Raw genomic sequence first — 12400 nt, forward strand, 5'->3', positions numbered from 1 at the left:
AGGTGCATTTTGGCCACTTAAAGTCATACAAACCACATGAAAAAAGCTGAAACTTCTATAAGATTCCTTTGACTTGGATGAGAACAAAAGTGAGAAGGTTTTAAAACCTGCTTGAATCTATTCTATAAGAGAGTTTTGTGAACAAGTTCTTTTGATCCTGTGTCTGTTTAAATTAGGAATACACTTCCTCTCATACTCTGTCCTTTTCCTGTCCCCTCTTATTCTATGTCTTTATGAGGTTTAAGTCTTTCTCAGTGCTTTTGTTGTTTTCCCATGTGCTTTAGCTGTAGCTGGCATGTGCAGTCTTTGATGACAGGTGCCATTGTGGCAGGTCTCTGTGACATGTGCTCCATCAAAGCTCTGCACTGCCCCAGCCTGGCTGAGTTTGCTGCCCTTCATTCCCACATTGCTCCTTGCATGTGTAGTTCTGCTTTGGCCCCTTTCCTTATCATGGCCCAATAAAGTCTTTTTGCCCCATGCTGGGGCAATGTTTTGTGTGCTCTTCTTGAGCCCCTTTCCTCTTGGTTGGCCCTCCAGGGAGCAATTCACTAGATGTGTCCTGAACAGGTGCAAATGTTGGGCTGTCAGTTCTTTAGTGTCCTGTGCATTCCTTTGGAGTGGAACTTTGTCCTCACTTCACTTGTTGAGATGTCATGGAGCCCCCTGTGAGTCCTGGAGAGGTGGGTGGGAAATTGTAAGCAAATTTCTGCAATTGTGTTTGATGTATGAGAATGTGATCTGTGTACATGTGGAGTAATCAGCTGACTAGGAGTTGATCCAGCCCCTTTCTCTTTTTTCTTAGGTTAACTGTAATGGCTTCACAATTGAAGATGAAGAACTCTCTCATTTGGGATCAGCCATATTTCCTGAGTAGGTTGACTTTATTTTTTTTAAAAGATAAAATTATTGAAAAACAGAGGAAGTAGACATCTACCAAAATAATTAATTTGTCTTGTTTTAAGTATCTTTAATTGGTAATGAAATATGGCTAATTATTTGCAACAGTTTTTTCTGAAAAATCCAGTAATTTTGGTAAAATTGCACGTTTTGAAACTTAGCTTGTGAGCTATATTCAGATTGGTAGAAAACACTTGGGTAGCAGGTTCTGGACAGGGACATCAAGTAATGATGAAAGCTAAATGAAAAGGATTGCAGGTGACTTGCACTATTCACAGCTTCTTGTTTTGGCTGGGTAAAATCCTTCCCCTGGTGCTCTCTGAACAATATCCCTTCTACCTTGGTTCCTTAACAAATAGTAAACTCCTTTCATAGCTTCTTTGAGCCTCCTTGCTATGACAGTGGAAAAAAATAACAACAAAAACATGTAGAAGCTTCTTAGCTTTACAAATAAGCTGCAGATGTTAAATGTTAACTGCAGTTTGTGAACAGGGGACTACAGCTTTCTTTAGGGCAAGAAACATTTTTTGCATTTTTAAATCTGCTCTTCCCAGTTCATATGGTAGCAGAGGAGGATATTTTCTGCCCCTGATCTTTGCACAGCCTGTATGAAGGTATTAGCACTGAGGCTTAGTTTGACTTCCTGGTGAGGCTTGGATTACTCATAGCTTATCTGTGTCAAAGTAACCTGAAACTTATGGATGCCCACTTAAAGCTGGATGTGATTTTGCCAAGTGCTGCAGACAGGCAGTAGTAGCTAGCCCTTGCTTCACAGATTATTCTTCTTCTTCAGGCTGGTCTGTCTGAGGTTCATATCCCTGATCTACAGATTGGAAATTAATGCCTTGAAATGCTCAGGATCAGAGTCATTGTGGGAAGAGGAGAGTATTAAACCAGGATGTCCTAGAAAAATGTCCACCACCATCCTTTTAAATGCTCAGGATACAAGAGTCAGATCTTTCCTACTTAACAGCTATGCCTGTGAGCTAAAAATACTGAAGAGACAGTTGTTATTTTGCTAGACTGGAAGAGAAGGAATTCAAATTACAAATTTTATCTCAGATGAGCAGTGAACTGCACTTTCTCCAAGCTTGATTATAAGGAGGTTTGCTTTTCTCTATCCATCCAGGTTTTTGTCCAAATCATGTGCTTGTATAACAGAGAGAGATCTCTTCCCTTCCACTTCAAACATGGAGGCTGTTTACATGTGAACAGAAGCCACCTAAAATTTTAACATCCCTCTTAATTTGCAATGCAGCAAAGACTCTTGTTTTTCTGCATTTACTTGTTTCCTTTTAGGTTAAAAATGTTTTTCTTTCTCCTCTGAGGGAAATAGTCTATCATGTTGATAGTAAAGCTGTATGAACATACCTGTCAGGTGTCCTTTAGCACTGTAAGAAGGGGAAAATAATAACTTGCCTAGTTCTGCAATAATAGTATTTAAAAATGTAATGATTCATTAGCACAGCCATTCTCCATATCATTAGAATAAATAACAGTACAACAGATTCTCCCAAGGTTACCTTCATGTTAAGCCTCAGAATAAAAACAGCTTAGAGAGACAGACTGACTCAATCTTTCAGACTTATTTATTTTGTGAAGTGGTGCTTAACTTTATGCCTGTTGCTTGTGGTGGTGGTTGGGGAAAACATTTACTTTTCTACTTTTACAGTGTTGCATTGATGAACCATAGCTGCTGCCCAAATGTGATTGTGACTTACAAGGGAACCTTGGCTGAAGTCAGAGCTGTTAGAGAGATTGAGCCTGGAGAGGAGGTAACTGCAGTGTTTGAATGTGCTCTGTTCTCCTGCAACCTGACAGGATTCACTCTGCTTCTCAGGGATCATTTCAATTAGATGGCAATTTAATAACAGCAAGGAAGGATCTCTTGCTTCTCAGAGAAATGCAATATGGTGCTTTCTAAAAAATAGGATTGAAGGGATTTTTGGAGACAGTACCCTATTTTTTGTTAAAACATGGGAAAGGCACCTGCAGCAGTCACTGTGTATCTGCCAGCCTTTCTCTCAGTCTATCCATCTGTAAAATGAGGCTGAGTTTACTGATGTTTGGCTGCTGCTTTGAAATTCCAAGATCAAAGCAAATTATTACTGCTGTAATAGTTCCCAGTATAATAGTAATGTGTTGAAATTGAAGCCAGAATAAACAAGGTAAATGGGTACAGATAAATCCTCTGACTTCTGTTTGGACAGAGCATCCACAAAGCATGGGACTTGGTCATATCACCTCAGTGGCATTTGCTGGGAAATCATAGAAGAACAAATGTGGGGTTTTAGGTGGAGTGAAACTGAACAGAGAGGAATAAAAATCTGTGAAATTTAGTAAGGTTTACCTTGAAACTTTCTCAATCAAATAATGAATCTGGCAGGGAGTTTTAAACAGTTAAGCTGCACTTTACTTTAAAACAAAAAAAAAAAAAAATTAAACAGAGCTGGGGAGGATGTTCAAATACCTGCAGGGAATGAGGATACTGAACCTCCTCTCTGGGGATGGAGTTTGCACAGAATTTCAATGGCTCATTTGTAAATGTTAATTTAATGGGCAAAGTTAATGCTGATAAGATTTGATTTTTGATAACACCTTCTGTTTTCTGAGGTGTGTATAGCAGCCTGGAAGAAAGGTAGAGGTTATTTTTGTGGACTATAGCTATTCCCCCTTGAGAACAAAGTGAATTTATTTGCTGTAGCCAAGGGTGAATAACTCAGGTGAGCAACTTCCTTTGATGCCATTTGCCAGAGATGATTTGTCTGTGATGTTGGCAGTCACTGCAAATGCTTTGTGGTAACAGACAAGGACTGATTCTGGTTTCAGAATTTTGTTGTGGAATCCCAGGCATTTTTAGCATTTTGGGGTAAGGTGTATCATTAGAGATAGAGATGTGGAGTCTTTACCTTGCTTGGCCTCTTCTTGAATTCTTCCTTAGAAGCTGCATCAGCTTTCCAGGACCTCACAGGTTTTGCACACTGGCTTTTCTGACACTTCAGGGTTTTCTGTAGGGGAGCTGTGGCTGTGTGTGGTCGTGGTGCAGTCTCCCAGCCTGTGTCTCCATCTTCAGGCTCCATGCAGCCATTGCAGGGCAGCATTTTAAAGTGTTTTTTTGTGCTGTTAATGTGGTCCCTGCATTCCACATGCTTTGAAAATATCGAAGAGAGGAGTGTGAGGGAAAGGGTGAGATGACACGCTCACACTTAAGAAGGTGCACTGTATGAAATTGCATGTAATTTTACTTTTAAGAAAAAGAGAAACTTTAAGTAAAAAGACTGAGCAAAGCATTTCAAATAACTATAGATGAGGAAATGGAGCTAAAGCTGTTCCTTGGTCTGCAGAATGATCAACTGCACTGTGCATAGGACGTGTTTCTTGGGGGAGATCTCATTCTAAAAGCACTGCATTAAAGCTAGTTGCAGGGGTTCTTTTCTGAAGACCATTGAAATAGAGGAAAACTTAAGAATAGTGTATATGAAGGGCCTTTAAAATGTTCAAAAGCAGATTTCCTTTGCTTTAAAATATTGCTGCTGAAGTAAATCTGATATTCTTTCTCCTTGAACTGGAGCACTGGGCCTCTCTTCTTTTCAGAGATCTAAAGGTCTTGTCCCAAGTTTCTAAAGCTACTAGTGGCTGCGGTTGCCCCAATTTTTGTAGGTTTTCAAGAAGAAAAATTTGAGATTCCAGCCTCCAAAAAACCAGGCCACTGACTGTAATTTATCCTAGGCTGGATACCTGAAATCATTATTTTACTTCTGAAAAGTAGGCGTCTCTTTGTAGTCTGACAGGAGCCTGAGATTTATGCTGTCATAGTTTCCTTATCCACACCTGAATCTTGCTGTCCTGGGTGCAAGCCAGGGTAATATTTGGGGGAAATTCCAAAAGGAATAGGAAAGGAACACTTCTCTGTCAGGTTGCATTCTCAAGGGACAAGTCCTGATGCTGCCAAGGGGCTTGGAATGTGGGGGAGTGGGCAGGTGATGTGGCTGTAGGGATCCACAAGCTGCATGAATATGTACTTGTCATACATATCACATATATCAGAACTAGTATAAGAAGTATGTTTAGTGATGCTGCTTCTCATCTAACAGTTTTTTGGGTTTGTTTTTCTGTTTGTTTTTACCCTGTAGATATTTAGTAGCTATATTGACCTGCTGTATCCCACAGAGGACAGAAATGACAGGTTAAGAGACTCCTACTTCTTTAGCTGTGATTGCAGGGAGTGCACCACGAAGGAAAAGGTAATGGAACTGGTGTGAAATATCCTTCTGACTGTAAAGGACCTACCCATATCCTTAGATGTAGAATTCTATCTGGCTTAATTATGTTTTGGAAAGTAGGATAATGGGAATGGGGGGAGGTGGTTGTGTTTTTCTGTCTTTCTGTTCAGGGTGCTTTTTAATACTCATTCTTTCCACTGTAATCATGACACCTCAGGAAATTTCCTGGTGGAGGCCTATTTAAAGTTGAGCTACAAAGCAAAGATTGTTAAAAGTAGATAATTACACTGTGTCTATGCTACCTGGCCAAACCAATTTAGCTCGGAGCTTAACTCCCAGCAAGTAAATCTTTCTTGGAGCATTTCTGGAATAGGGTGCTGCTGCATTTCCCAGTTGGGACATTTCAATCAGTTCTAGGGGGCATTGTATGGCATGTCTGGATGGTTTGGAGACCCAGTAGAATCTGAGGAATGATCCTTTCTACAATAGCATCATATTGGTCTGCTCAGGGACAGTGCAGTCATGGGTCACAGGCCCTTGTGATGTGCAGGCCAGAGTTATGTTCATTAAACATGAGCTGGTGTCCCTCAAAGGACAAAGGAAGATCCAGACAGTGTTCCTGACAAAAGGTGTTAGGTGTTTTAAAGAAAAGCACTTATGGAGGGAAAAAGTACCAAACCAAACAGACACTGAGACAGATGTGCCTGTGCAACTGTTTGGACCTCCTTCACAGAAGGTCCTACAAGAATTGATCTCTCTGTAGCTTATCTGTCATTCCAGACAAGATCAGTGTGTCTGGCATAATTTAATCCTTAAATTCCAGATAATTTTTCCTCCCATTTTTACCAGGAATCCTTTTGAGAGCTGCTTCCCACCAGACAGCCATCTCCTTCCCCTAAATGGTGTCATCTTTTGTGACTCTTTTTTTTTTTTCCAGATAGTAGCCAGTATTGTTGCTTGAGACTATTCTGTTGATACCATATCATTTGTGTTTTTCCCACAGTTACCTTGATAATTTTGCCACTGAGTTTAATGAAGCCAGGATTTCATCTGTGATTTTCAACAATGTGCTACTCTGGGATTCACCTGTCACTCAGCCTCCTTCAGTTCTGGAAAGAGTCCCTGTAGCTCTCTCAGCTGGCAGATTAAATAATAAAAGAAAAAAAATCTTGCAACTATGTGAAGCTTAAGCAGCAAAAAATTGTCTCCAGATTGTAGCTGACTCTTCATGAAATAGTATGTTAGATAGAGAGATAAGAGTAAGTGGAGCTGTCCAGCAGAAATAACTAAATATAAAGAAATGAGTTTTTGTCTGTAGATCTGAGGATTCCTTTTCTGTGTTTGAGATCATGTCATTTTCCACAGAGATGTCATTTGGTAGTCAACCTAAAGTCCTTGAGCTATTATAGCCTTAAAACTAAGCCCAAATTTGTTTTAAACCCTAATCTTTTGGAAGCAGTGAAATTTCTTATGTAAAACCGCTTGCAAGACACAATCAAAAAGCTCTTCAATCTTTCAAAAGAAAGGGACTCCTTGGAAGTAGAGAATGGCAGATGAACTGGAGGGCCAGGGGATCTTAGGGTTTCTAGCCAAGGCTTTAGACAAAAATTGCAGGTGCACATTCTACCTTTGTTTTTTCATCCTTTGAAGAGCTTAAGTTCACATCTGTGTCTTTTTATTAGAAAAATTTTGTGTAGCAGGTGCACTTTTATTTGTAGGGCTTGGAACCCGCCTTTGTAAGGTCCATTGTGTTTCCTTCAGGATAAAGAGAAACTGGAAATCTGCAAGCTGAATGATCCTCCATCAGTAGAGACAGTAAAGGACATGATCAGATATGCCAGGAACGTGATTGAGGAATTCAGGCGAGCCAAGCACTACAAATATATCCTTTGTCTTACCCTGACTCCACTGGTGTGTGACATAAAAATCTTTCTTGCTGGACTTCAGAAGTACGTGCAGGAGAAATAATAAGATGTAGAAATTAAACTTATCTTTGTCCTCTTTGTGTCTAAAGGTAGATATATAATGAAAGGCCATAAATTTATTGCATTCCTTGACTTCTTCCTACCCCCTAGTGAATTACTGGAGATCTGTGAACTCAGCCTGGACAAGATGGGTGCAGTGTTTGAAGACAGTAATGTTTATATGTTACATATGATGTACCAGGCCATGGGCGTATGTCTCTATGTGCAGGACTGGGAAGGTGCACTGTGTTATGGGCAAAAAATTATCAGACCCTACAGGTAAATATGAGAGACTTTTTTTTTTTTTTTTAATACTCTAATTAATAATCTGAACAATAAAGACAAGTTTGGGCAGAGAACACTTCTCTCAGTGTTATGTTTTGTAAATATTCTACCCATGATACTGCTTCTTGAAAGGGAATATTTAAATGCCAGGACAGTGTTTCTTGCTATCTGAATATGTAGCAGGACTGATTTTGAAATCCTTGCTTTGGGTTCTCAAAATAATTTTGTGCCACCTTGAGTGCTGTTCTAATTCTGCTTGGCTGGGTCAATACCGGTTTCTAAAATACCGTAATTTTTTACTAAAGAAGGGCTTCAAACTGCATCTGCAGCCAGTGTTTTGTCCAAGGTAATGGAGGCAAAGGCAGTGTTGCTGCCAGTCTCCCAGTGCTCTCTCTCCTGGGCAGGGCGGCAGGAGAGCAGGGCCGTGTCCCAGGGCTGGGGCCGAGCAGCAGAGGGAGCTGGAGCCGAGCTCAGCTCCTGCACTCGGATCTGAGTGCCCAGGGCAAACCCTGCGTGGGGCAAGGCAGCACACAGCCTGTGCAGGAGGCACGAGTGCTGTTTCTGATAGAATTCTCTGTTTTTGCAGTAGTGAGCCCGTTGGTTGGTTGGAGCCAGCCAGTTATGCTGGCTGTGTCTGGTCCTGCCTGAATCTCCCAAACAGATTCTCGTCTTGAGACGTGACTCTCTTGCCAGCTGGGGGGAGCGCAAGAAAAGCTCTCCCTTTGGAACAGATGCCAACATAAAGTCACAGATCACTTGGCAGAGAGCAGTGATACAAAGGAGGAGCCAACATCCCCCCCTCGCCCCGGGGGCTCAGTACTATTTATCTTCCCTGGGACTTGCCCAGCTCCTCTGGCTCTGAGCCTGGCATTCCAGGTCAGCTCTGCCCGCTCAGTGTGAGCGAGCACAGACTGCCATGTGTGCCCTGCACACTGCAAAGGGCCCCTCGCTTTCCAGCCCACCAACCATTGTGGAACACACAGAGCTGCTGCTGCGGCTGCAGGGTGGCTCCAAAAACTCCTAACAATGCAGGCTCTCTCTGGAGCTGGCTAGATTAAAACTAGTGGCAGAAAGTCATTGCCATCTGACAGCTGTTCAGAGGCATATGGTAGTTTCAGTCCAATTCCCAGCTGACAGGCGTCCCCATCCCAGACACAATTGGCACTGGCTCTTGGCAGTCACGGCACAGGGGATGAGCGCTGAATGGGCAGGGGCAACAAGAGGCAGCTCCTTGCCCCATGAGAGGGGGACAGAACTGGGAAAATGCTGTGAAACTGCCAAAGTTGATAAAGCTGAATTTCTTTTTCTCTTGCAGTAAACATTATCCCTCCTACTCGCTGAATGTTGCCTCCATGTGGCTGAAATTAGGGAGACTGTACATGGCACTGAAGAACAGGACGGCTGGAGTTAAAGCCCTGAAGAGGGTATTTATTGCCTGGTTTCTCCATTAATAACACCAGCTCAGCTGTGGGGTCATTGAAACACTGTCTGCTTCTCTCAGTGAGCCTGGCGTGGTAGGAAATGCACCATGTGTTGATGTGTTTGGTCACTGGATTTTTGGCTCAGATTTGGTTTTTTTGGAGATGGAGGATAGGTCTGCTCTCGGGTGCCTTTTCACAGTGGGTTCATGCTGCAGCAGCTGGAGTGAGAATTATGCTTAAACATTTGCTCTGAGTTCTTCATTGAGCTAGAGCTGCACTAGTGTAAATGAAGCAGAACTCTATCTTCCCCTCATTTGCTGGGTAAGGACAGGAAAAATGCTTGGCTCTTATAAAAGGCACATAGTGTTTCATTGAAGTCTGTGATTTCTATATCCAACTTCGACTAGGCATGCTTTTGGTGGTTATTTGTTCTGGAACCAATCGATTTTTACATAGCTGAAGGGAATTCAATGCATCTGGTAATGCTGAAATTGGCAAATACAGCATTTTGGTTTTATGTTTTCCTTCACCCCTTTTTGTTAGTCTGTATGTTATTCTTTAGTTTTTTATTCTGCTCTTTTTTTATTAGTCTATACTATGTTTCTTGACTGTTTTCCCCTATTATTGTTGGACAGAAATTTATTTTAGTTTCTTAAGCATCAGTGGCTACTGTAGCATAATATGACTCAGTGTGGAATGTCACAATGTATTTATTTCTTCTTGCTTTTTAGATGCTGGCAAGTTTTTAGCCAGCAAATAACAGCACCATCCAACCATAGTGAAAGATGCTTGAATGTACGCTCTAAAATTTAACTCTTACCTAGTTTAAAACTGGCATAGGTTTTCCTTCTCTGTGATGTTAAACCCTTGAGTAGAAATGGGAATTGTGCCAGTAGGAGCATGGGATTGGGAGGGTAGAGAACTGTGAGGTAAATTTGTTGGCATAGTTAGTTTCCTAACACAAACATTTTCTAATGACTCACTTCCAAAAGCTGTCTACAGGAACTGCCCAAAGTTATCCCAGGCTCTGATGTTTGGGATTTAGTGGAAAAGCAAACCCATTGTTCCCTGTCAGTTTGTGAGCAGCTCATCCAGAAGGTCCTCCTTTATCTTTTTTTGGAGCTACAGGAGGGGTGGAGTCATTTCTTGCTGCTGAGGTAGAACCAAAAGCCCTTGTTGTACTGACTTAACAAATATGAGAGCACAAAAGTTTCCCAAGGATGGAATGGCTAAATACTCAGAGGGCCAGGATACTGCAATTGCTTGCTCTGTCTTTGGTCTTTAAAAATTCTCAGACTTACACTGAACTTTTTTCTCAGTTCTCTCTGGTGCTGCCTTTTATCTCATCTTCTCCCAAGGTGAAGTCTTGCCCCTGCAGATACTCCAGGGCAGGAAAGGTGCCTGCAGCCTTCCCTCTCAGGCCTGGAGCAGGCTGCAGCTGCAGCACCAGGGAGCTGGGCACAGCACTGTATGTCCAAACCTCATGGGATCTCACTCCTGCCTAAGAAGTTGCTTCCTTCCTAAAGCATTGGCAGCCCCTGGAAGGAGCAGAGGGTTTACAGGCTCAAGTTTGAAATGCCTCAGCATTGCTCCTGCACTAGGCCTGCATATCTCTGACAGCTCAAGGACAAATTGGTAGGAGCAGAGCTCTCTCTGATACTGGCTAAGTCCTCTACCAGAATATTACCTACCACACTTGCAGTTTTCTGTCCTGGAGCTGGTTGCATTCAAAGTAGTTTTGTCAGAAATATAATTTTAAAAGGTGCTTTGGGCTCCTTTAAGATCAAAGATGTATTCTCTGAATATAAAACCTTTATTACTTAGTTTTGAATTTCATTTTATTTCCTACTGGGTTTATGACTACAAGGGGACAAAAAGTAGCTAGAGGTGTCAGACTGCTTCAAACCTCTAAAGAGAGTATTTATAGCCTGGTGTTATATATGAATCAATTGTGTGAATATATTTTTTTTTTCTTTTCATAGGCAATTGCTATCATGGAAGTAGCACATGGGAAAGATCATCCATACATTTCAGAGATCAAAAAGGAATTAGAGGACCACTGAGCCTTTGAATCTATGCAATCCTTCAAACCTTTATTTAAAAAGCCTTGTTATGGAAACCTTCAGGAGCACTTTGAAAAGCTCTAGAGTATGAACACAGTTCTGTCCTATAATTGGAATGACAAACACTGTAGGCCTAGCTTCCACACATCTACAATTGCCTTTTTTTTTTTTTTTAAGGAAGCATCCATGGTTTCTTAAAGGTTATGTCTTTTGATGGCCTATGTGCAAAAATGGCCATATTTTTTTTTTTTTAGGGATGTTGGTGTGGATCTTATTTGTGTAAAGTAAATAAAGTGGTCTTGGCCCCTCTTGATTCCATTTGTACACTTAAATGGGTGCAATAGTTTTGTGATATGTACTTTTGCCCAAATAGTTTTGCTTAGTTTGACAAATTAGGAAGAAGCCCTATTTTTTCTGTTGTGGTTTGGTACCCATTTCTTTTTTTTTTTTTTGCATCATTTTTATTTGCAATGGCTTTACTGAGAGAGAGGGGAAATGGGGTGATGGATTCTGTACATTTTACAGAAATGCCACCAATGTTCCCTCAACCAGTTAGTCTGCAGGTCCATCACTGCAAAGACCTAGAGCTCAATTTGTCTTGTACAAAAAGTACTGACACCTATGTTGGAGCTTGAAGGCTTGCACAAGACATGAATTATGCAACTTCTGGGGTTTTTGACTCCTTTACAAGTTAAAGTGAGTTAGTGCCAAGGAGAACTCGTATTTCCTTCCTTACAACCCTACCTTCACCTCCAGTGGATTGAAACTATTGTAATAATATGTTAACAATTATTTTTAAGAGAGGAAAAGGAACACTTTATGAGGAAAAAGTCTAGGACTTGACTTTCTCTACCCTTATACAAAACAAGAGGATTTTCCCCCTCCATTTAGATCAATGGAAGGAGTTTGCTTTAAAGGATGGTGTAGAAAAAGAGTGTAGCTGTAAACTTCTAGCATCAAAATTGAAATATGGTGCATAATAAAATTACCTGCCTGTTCCATACTGTTTTCACAGCTTATGAATATGATGAGAAAGAACACATCACTCTTAAGAACTTCATTATATTTTCTGTCTTGTAAGCACTGCTCTGAAAATAAAACTGCTCAAACAAGGATCTGTCAGCTCATTTTTCTGGAATCTTTCATTGCTCTCCAGCCAGCAGTTGTTGCTGGAATACATAAAACAGCACCAGATCTACAATTCCAGAAAGCTATGGCCATTTAAGTACAGCCAAGCCTAGGAAGAGGGCACTATCTCACTATTTTTATCCTAACCTTGTCTTGTCAAATAAACTCTTGTCCTGGGAAATAATACCTTTACTTCAGTAAGTCTGTGCAGAGCCCAGACCACACTTCAACACCAAAGAATTGGATTAGCTGAACATGAGGCACCAGTGGCAGCCTTGTCCCTGTGAAACTTGGATTACTTTTTACAGAACGTTGCCCTTCTGTGGCCCTGGCTGTGCCTATCACTTTAACATGGGAAACCAACACAAGCAGAGCAGGGGCAAATACAAACCCCTTAAGATGGTACAGAAAACTACACA

At 41.3% G+C, this 12400-nt stretch overlaps 1 protein-coding gene across 1 annotated transcript in view; it reads left to right on the forward strand.

Moving 5' to 3' along the window:
• SMYD2 (SET and MYND domain containing 2) overlaps window positions 1-11248 on the forward strand; it is a 28246-nt gene extending 16998 nt beyond the window's left edge. Inside the window, exons 6-12 of the mRNA XM_079297504.1 lie at window positions 803-870; window positions 2570-2672; window positions 5031-5141; window positions 6882-7002; window positions 7189-7363; window positions 8685-8793; window positions 10773-11248. Coding sequence (XP_079153630.1) covers window positions 803-870; window positions 2570-2672; window positions 5031-5141; window positions 6882-7002; window positions 7189-7363; window positions 8685-8793; window positions 10773-10853 — 768 coding nt within the window. The 3' untranslated portion in view covers window positions 10854-11248. The remainder of the gene's footprint in view (window positions 1-802; window positions 871-2569; window positions 2673-5030; window positions 5142-6881; window positions 7003-7188; window positions 7364-8684; window positions 8794-10772) is intronic.
• Window positions 11249-12400: the final 1152 nt, after the last annotated feature.

Source organism: Erithacus rubecula (genome assembly GCF_903797595.1).
Source record: "Erithacus rubecula genome assembly, chromosome: 2".
Classification (NCBI taxonomy): domain Eukaryota; kingdom Metazoa; phylum Chordata; class Aves; order Passeriformes; family Muscicapidae; genus Erithacus; species Erithacus rubecula.